Source organism: Elaeis guineensis, chromosome 2 (genome assembly GCF_000442705.2).
Source record: "Elaeis guineensis isolate ETL-2024a chromosome 2, EG11, whole genome shotgun sequence".
Classification (NCBI taxonomy): Eukaryota; Viridiplantae; Streptophyta; class Magnoliopsida; order Arecales; family Arecaceae; genus Elaeis; species Elaeis guineensis.
The window spans coordinates 3,178,248-3,186,636 of NC_025994.2; the positions used below are offsets into that span (position 1 = coordinate 3,178,248).

The window sequence follows — 8,389 nt, forward strand, 5'->3', positions numbered from 1 at the left end:
AGTATTTGCAGGTACTCAAGTAGGTCTACCATGCATTAATTAAAAAAAAAATAAAAGAGTGACCATCCTATCATCTGAAGTAAACTAAAAGACTATCCTGCAAATATCCATCTTCTTAAAATCATACTTATATGGAGAGATCAAGATGGCATCTCTATTCAATGTGGAAGGTGGGAAGACTTGGAAAGAATTGAGATTTCAATATTTCAATCAATATTTTAGGGCTAAGATATCAAAATCTTGTCTTATATAGTAAATTCAAGATTAACAACTACATATAATATGCTTTTTCAATATTAATTTAAAATATATTTAATACAATAAAAATATTAGAAATTATTGGTTAATATATTTAATTATTTATATTTTGTAGACCATAATCTCAATATTTGTCTATTTATACTAGGCAAGATAATAGGGATTGAGATTTCTTATAATATCATATCAAAGACTCGGGTTGTTTAATAATAATCCAAGATTTGTAAGGAAATATGAACCTTACCCTATCGTATTGCAATTGCATCCTTCATATGGATGAAGGTTTCACCTTCCTCGACACCTATCTATTGTTGGATCACTATTCGCACATATCTCAAAGCACTTCAAACACCATCATTCATCCACCTTCACAGCTTTCAAAGCATGTAGTGGATGATCCAATGGTGGATGGGTGCGTAAGATGGTGAATCCTTTATCATGCAAGGATGCAACTATGATCCTGCTCTTGACTATTCATTGGGTTGGTAACGTGGTTTGTATGCCAAATGCTGGTCATTAAAATAAACGAAAACCTAAGCTAGGAGCATATTCTCTCATTTCAAAAGGAAAGGCCCGTTGGGCACTGGACGGCGAACGGAAGGCCAATTTATCAACCGCACTGCAACGGCTACTTGGGCCTCCAGTTGCACACGTTTTTGTTCGTAAGCGAGTGAGAGCGTGAGCGAGCGAGCGAGCAGCTCCTAGACTACCTTTTCTTTTTAGATTCCCAAGACCCCATTAAAGCCCTAGCAATCTCTCTTTCTCCAGATCTGACACCGGTTAGGGCTCTTGGCTTCTCCCAGCGCATCTCGCTCTCCGATTTCTTGGTCTCCGCGATCGCGTTGTAGGGACGGAGCCATGAATATTTTCAAGAAGAAAACCTCGGCCAAAGGTTAGATTTTTGGGGTTTCTCTAGAGTTTTCCGTCAAGCATTTCATCTATCTGCGTTGGATTTGTCATGGTTGCTGTTTGCCGTTATGTACGTTCGATCGGATTTCAGTGGACCTAAAAATATCAATTTTTTTTTTACTTGAAAAAGATAATAAGGTTGTGTTTTTGCTTTGGGCTGCTAAAATTTTGTTAGTGGGGTTCATTTTTTGTTTTTTGTTTTTTAATTTTTGCTGCAATTATAGGTGTACTATGTGATTTCTAGATGTCAATCTGCTTTTTCTCCACTAGATTTTAGTGTTTTCATACTCTATATGAGAATCTGATCTTGTTTTCTACCGCGCAGATGCTCTTAGGACGAGCAAAAGAGAAATGTCAGTGGCCACAAGAGGTCAGCTTCATGTTTTCAGATGTATCTTGAGATTATTTCCCCGCAGGATTTTCATTATAAAGAAACATGGTTGCATTTATCTGAGATAGTAAAACAAATACAGCTAGTTGCATACTCTTGTTGTATATCCTTTTTTTTTTTTTTTGGTTCTATATAACCATGTTCTATATACTTTTCAATCTAACCTATGTTGTTGTGTTTCATCTCATGGTTCTGTCAAGTATTTGCATGGGATGGTATCCATCAATTATTGACCTCTCCTGTCATTTCCCATTATATTAGTTATAATTACTGTTCTTTGGCCACTTCTATTATTTGGAAATAAAGTGATGACTGTTATAATGACCATTATTTAGTTGTTATAAGAGAAATTAACTAATAAGGACAGTGACAGAAAACTGACCATCTTATTTATTCATGCCTATTCTTGCTGGATAAATGTTTATTTGCCCAGCTGATATATGGAACTAAAATTTGATAAAAAAATGTTTTATGCTGGTGGACTATGAAAATTGCTATTACGGCCACTATTTTTCTGTTGCAAAATGGCCATAAAAATTAGGATAATTGGCTGTTATTTATGATCCTGTTATGTATAATAGGACATAATGTGAGGCCTCTGAGTCAATTGTAGCAGCTTCTGTTATTTGGTACTAAAATGCTTGTGTTATTTATTCCATTTTCTGTCCTCAGGCGTTGAACGGGAGATTGCAGCCCTGCAAATGGAGGTAAACTTGAATGTCCAAGCAGTTGAATGCAAAATTTGCACATTGGTTATGTTTTGTATCTTACTTATAGGTGACTCATGACAGGAGAAAAAGCTGGTGGCAGAGATAAAGAAAACTGCAAAAACTGGAAATGAGGCAAGTTTGCTCGGTTTATATGTAGATATTCATTTTGTCCTTAATTCTCCTTGATATCAAAAGGTTCTTCCTGTTCTTTCATATTGTGTTCTGCTGTTAGGTTGATTAGTTTATTTGGGGTTTTTAAAATTTAATCAGCTAGTATACTCTGTAATTCAGTCTTTGGTGTATATCTTATTTTCTACTTCAATATGCATTAAATGCTTATTTGGCATTCTTTTTTCTTTCCAGCCGGCAACTCGGATCTTAGCTCGTCAACTTATTCGTCTGAGGCAGCAAATCACTAATTTACAGGGAACACGTGCACAAATAAGAGGTGTAGCAACTCACACACAGGTCAGGAATCCTGACTTTCAAAACCAACTAGTGTTAATTAGCAATACCTGCACCAATGTTTTAGTTTTTGGTTTTTTTTTTAAAACACTGCATTTGTTGTTTTCTCAGGCAATGTATGCAAGTACATCAATTTCTGCTGGCATGAAAGGTGCAAGTAAAGCAATGGCAGCCATGAACAAGGTATGCTGAAAGCCCAAAATTTAATTGGTTGAACAAATATCTAGTCTCATCAGGAAAAAAAATTAGAAGTCTGGCAGTTTGTTTTGTTACCATTCAGATTTTTTCAAAAAATGTTTTCTAATTCGGGTTTGTGCATGGAAATTTTTTGGCATGTTTCAGCAAATGGAACCAGCAAAGCAGGCAAAAGTGATGACAGAATTCCAGAAGCAATCAGCCCAAATGGACATGACGGTAGAGCTCTTTAGTATCTGATTTAATTTTTGCTGTATCCTTTGAATACTGGTTGATTCTTGCAAAATTCTTAAACTTTTTTTTTTCCTTCTCTTTTTTATTGGAATGTGCATTTTGTTTGTCTCTGCCATGATTCATTCACCACTAATTGATTTGAAATGTGAATATTAATCGAAACCAGCCAAAATTTGTCGCCTAAACATTGTTCACACACAGATGTGTGCACCCCGCTCTACCCCACAACATGAACACATATATTTGTAAAATGTTGCATTTTTGGCACAATTCTTCCTATTATTTTATTACTGCAAACCTAAGGGTGCACCTTGTACACGGTAAGAATCATGATATTTGATGTTCTATCCACTATAGCTATTGGGCTACCATCTTTCTTAGGCATTTTATAACTGGTTCACCATTTATTCCTTGTGAGAACTGGCTAAAAAAATGACCAATAAAAATAATAAAAATGCCGATTCCTTATCTTCACACGTTGCGTAGCCTTTTTTCCAAGATTGACTACTGCTTCCCAGGGTTCATCCATCACACATTCCTTATGTAGGAGATGCAATTGGTGTGCTTTTCCTTTCACTTATCCACATCATTTGATTTTGGTCATGCACTTGTGTTCCGATAAATAGTAGATATTAATATCATTTGCCAGTAAGATCTGCTATTACAAGCCTCTAGAGAAAAAAGTTAAGACATAAACAACATTTTGAAACATAAGAATCTACAAGTGCTGGATTAAAATTGGATTTTAAATGAAGGTTTCACCAAATGTGTTAGTCCCATTTGACAATCCTTTGCAAGGAATAGGGTTCTTCGTGGACCCAGGTATGAGTGATGTGGTTGTCTTTGCTGCATCTTTCAACTGAAGATCCTTCACGAGGGTGAATCATTGAGTGATGTTACAAAGGAAAAAGGGGAAAGGGCTTGGGGATGAAAACTGGGATACATGAAACAATTTTGTTAATCCTTGCAGTACAAAAATCATAATGAAGAGTATCATTTCTTGAAGGAATATATGCAATTCCAACATTATAGAACATCATCCATTAAGTTTGTAATGTGTGACTTTAATGAATTAAATTAGAAAGCAGATCTGCATCATCCTGGATGTTATGGTTTTATCACTTAAACTCAAGACTCGAGTGATATTGTTGAGGTAGTTGCAGTAGCAGGTTGTGGCAAGGTGATACATTTCCCTAGAAATCTAGTACATTTCCCTAGAAATATAAGTGGTGCATTGTGGTGATTTGTAAGTAATTATTAATTGTTTTTGATGAATGCAATTGTGTGGCTGGAAAAGAGGTTTTCTAAATTGTTGTCCAAAATGTCATCTTGGCCAAAGTAGACTAGTCTAAAGTTGTTATTCTGCAACAAAATTTGATGTTTTTAGTATCTTGGTTCCTGTCACCACTAGCTCTGTTGCATACACAACTTTCTTTACAGTTATCTTTGCATAGCACATGGTTGCTTCATATGCTGCTAGCCTGCTGCATTATGTTGATTACTAATTTGCATTAGGAGGATTGGGAAACATCATGTTAATGTGGGGACATTTGAAATTTGGTGAGTTTGGTGACAGTAGATGAAGGGTGTTAGGTGTCAAGAACCATCATTGCCTAACCTTTTCCACTGCATGTTGTATTTTCTTCCAAAACTAGAAACTTCTGATCTTAGAGACTGACTTATCGATACTTCTCAATTTATTTAGGTTTTTTAATAATAATTTATTTTCTGGAAGTCTGCCATTCATCAGAAAGTTGAATTGGATTTGCTTTAAACTACTGATCATTAAGTCTTTTCTGAGAAGGTATTTAGCATTTGAGTTTGGGATACCATTAGTAGGGATCTGTGTTTTGACCCCAGCTCCATCTTTGACCACATTTGTTAAATTCTATTGGAGCCAGACTCTTAAATTGATAACCATGAAAACTGAACTTGAGTCATGGAACAACTTGCGTTTCCAAGGTTGCAGCTGTACATGGAGGGTTTCTTGGGATCCTAACGGACCAAAAATCAAAAGATTGAAGATAATATATCCTTGACCAAGTCATCAATGTCACATCTGTTTCCATGGTTGCTGCATTAGTTACTGAAAACTTTTCTTTCAAGAAGTAATATACAATTTTCCATTGCAGATTGAGATGATGTCAGAGGCTATTGATGAAACTTTGGATAAAGATGAGGCAGAAGAGGAAACGGAAGAGCTCACTAATCAGGTAGACTAACTGCTGCAGTTTTACAATTAGACCAGGATTACCATGGAACTTGTTCTTTTAAAGCAGCTGAAAGTGAATCCGTTTTACCCTCAGTTTCTTCATCAATTTGTATCGCATTATTGAATTGACAATCTCATTTTCACATGATGTTTTCAGGTGCTTGATGAAATTGGTGTCGATGTTGCCTCACAGGTTCTCTCTCTCTCTCTCCCCCCACTCTCCCCTGCCCAAGGATAATTTCAGCAGGATGCAGTTTCAAACGATATATACATGTTTAATTGCTTCATCAATAAGTATTAGCTTGGTGCTGATCTATTCTCCTTTTTCTTGGCCTTTTGCAGTTATCTTCAGCTCCTAAAGGCCGGATTGCAATGAACAATAAGAAAGTTGACAATGCTGCAAGGTACAAAACATATGTTGCTTTTACTGTTCGCTAAATGTTGTTTATGTCTTGCTCACTTCAAACAAGATAGTAATATCTAATAGAAATTAGTTGCTCTTTTCCTATATTTTGGAATTGCTATAGCTATGAAAGTTGATTATTCTGATGTCAAATTTAAGTATCTGGAAGTCAGTGCAATGTGGTCCTTGTAAGATACCAAATGAAGAGCATGGTACTTCTGCTATATTTTCTACTATAGCATGGTATCTGAAAGTTGATTCATTTTCTACTATATTTTCTTTAGATTTAAGACATATCCTGTTTAATCCAACGAGCATGGTACTTCTGCTCTACAAGAAGTTGAAGTTGTCAAGTATAGAAATGCCTTATTTGATGAAGTGATTTTTAGTTATGTTCCATGTCCAAAATAAAGTAGCACTATGGTTCACTAAGAGATTATAGTTGTTCTCTGCACATCATATCATCAAGGAGAATTCCTATTATCTCGAAGCCAAAAATGCCTTTAGATCTTGGGCACTAAGAGATCACAACCGTGCTATGCAAATCATATGGTTATTGGGGGCCTTTACTATGTAGAAGTCAAAGATGACTTTGGATATCTTTCTTATGCTGCTGAATGAAGTTGTTTCATGCATTGTGCTCAAAACAAAGCAATTAGCAGTAAAAGAACTCAAGTTATAGGAGATATAGAGAGATTGTAGCTTTGGGGAGGGAAAAATGATGTCATCGTAGTGGACCTAATATGAGATGTGTCTCATAGAGACAGATGAATGTGAAATCACTTTCTTGTACTAAGAAAGGAAAAATTACTTTCCTTATACTCGTTCTCAATTTTCATCTATATTCTGAGACTATGTAATGTGTTTGCAGAGCTGATAGAACTCCAGCAAACCCTCAAGTTGATGATCTGGAGAAGAGGTTGGCATCCCTGCGACGTCTCTGATTAGGCTAAAGGTGAATATATGCTTTTTTGTATGTAAACCTTGGTTATGAAGACAGGCATCCAATTATTGTTGATAAAACCTCTGGTTATATGTATTCTTTTAGTTAATCCTACACTATATGTACCACAGATATGAACCTTCTTATACTTTCTAATCTCTGCTAATAGATTTGGAACTGCAAACTGCTAAAAGATGTGGAGCTGTGAATACAATGGAAAAATGCGGTGGAACTCTTTGCTGCTTTTGCATGTTGATGAAATAGATAAAAAAACCAGTGGGAAAGAGCATAGGAGATGGCACCAGCTATGCACAAGTGACATGTAGAAGCTACTGTTAAGTTGATTCATTTATCAATTGAGGTTCCATTCACTTGCATGGCTGATGTGGAGTTCCTTGTTGCCTGGAAAGTTTGTTAGCAGATTACTAGAAACCATATCCATCAAGTTTTTTTGCCTAGTAGGTTGTGGGGTTGTTTCATACATTCCCAAGTTCATGCATTCGTCCTTTGTAGGTGGCCTTGTCCTGGTGCTTTTGGTAATTTCTTGAGAAAAACTTACATGAGAATTACTTTTGGTCCTTGGATGAATGTATTATTATTTTTGAATTATTGAGTTTATTGGATGGTTGTATTATTTGTCACGTCCCGAATCCAACACCCGGATCGGATACGTGATGGCCGCACACTCTTTAGAGCAAGTCCTAAAGAATATGCAAGGCCAAATTAAATCATTACAATCTTATCAACCATAATATTTAATTTCAATAATGATTCATAAAACTTGCATAATTATAATTAATATTTCTTTAATCCTCTGATCAGGTATCAATGGTACTCTATCTATGCATCCGTTCACTCACAAATCCATACCATAGCCAACCATGGACATCTTGTAACTCTGAGAAGAAAAAGAAAATGAAGGGGTGTGAGCTTTACAGCCCAGTAAGAATTTTCATATCACACCAATATAATAATATAATCTGAAAATAATGATAGGCAATAACACGTAAAAGTCGATGTTCACTGTCCAGAATACTGCAAACATTTATAGATTATCTGTTTATCAAAAGAGATGCATCATCATATGTTAAATAAGTGAAACAATTTTATTCAACGATTGTTTCATGTCTTATCTTTTTATTTTCTTCTATTATCACATCATCTTTAATCCTTTCTTTTTGGTTTTAGCTTAAGCTTTGGCTTTGGACTATCAGGATCATGCGACGATCTTTTATTCGGATCGATTTCTGTGATCTTCCTCGGATCGAAATATTCATGATCTTTTTCGGATCAAAGTGGCCATGATCTTTCTCGGATCAAATCATTCATGATCTTTCTCGGATCAGATTCTTCATGATCTTTCTCGGATCATATTCTTCCACACATAAGCCTGTGGGGGCTGTCCCAGATATAAGCTCCTGGCAAGCTATTCCACATGACAAGGCCAGTCCAAACCATATTTTTCTTTCTCTTTATATTTTCATGAAACTATAATATTTGACTTCATTAATCAATTCAAATTTTGCAGTGTAATATTTCGTACCCATATAATCATGTCATCAATCGCTGATACATATGTATTGATATAACATACTCATGCTCAAAATCACATAAATAAATAACAGTATCTCAGATATAACAAATTCATCGATCTCAAATCCAACGATGC

At 35.6% G+C, this 8,389-nt stretch overlaps 1 protein-coding gene across 2 annotated transcripts; it reads left to right on the forward strand.

Annotated features, from left to right (window-relative positions):
* The first annotated feature begins 894 nt into the window (after positions 1–894).
* On the forward strand, positions 895–7,308 carry LOC105033539 (vacuolar protein sorting-associated protein 2 homolog 2). Of its 2 annotated transcripts, XM_010908406.4 has the most exons (12): positions 896–1,150; positions 1,493–1,537; positions 2,231–2,265; positions 2,350–2,400; positions 2,632–2,736; positions 2,845–2,916; positions 3,076–3,147; positions 5,295–5,375; positions 5,532–5,567; positions 5,717–5,778; positions 6,649–6,732; positions 6,890–7,308. In XM_010908406.4, exons 1-11 carry the CDS (start codon positions 1,117–1,119, stop codon positions 6,719–6,721), a joined length of 666 nt encoding a protein of 221 aa, XP_010906708.2. In that variant the 5' UTR covers positions 896–1,116; the 3' UTR covers positions 6,722–6,732; positions 6,890–7,308. The 2 variants fall into 2 exon arrangements, with proteins under 2 accessions (XP_073107539.1, XP_010906708.2); XM_073251438.1 differs by lacking the exon at positions 6,890–7,308 and having other exon boundaries at positions 895–1,150; positions 6,649–6,876.
* The last annotated feature ends 1,081 nt before the right edge of the window (positions 7,309–8,389 follow it).

Excerpts from the sequence above, each read along its gene's own strand:
- LOC105033539 (XM_073251438.1), top strand. The coding sequence starts at position 1,117 with ATGAATATTTTCAAGAAGAAAACCTCGGCCAAAG. Across the intron at positions 1,151-1,492 it reads GAAGAAAACCTCGGCCAAAG|ATGCTCTTAGGACGAGCAAA; the intron begins GTTAGATTTTTG and ends TCTACCGCGCAG. Across the intron at positions 1,538-2,230 it reads AATGTCAGTGGCCACAAGAG|GCGTTGAACGGGAGATTGCA; the intron begins GTCAGCTTCATG and ends TTCTGTCCTCAG.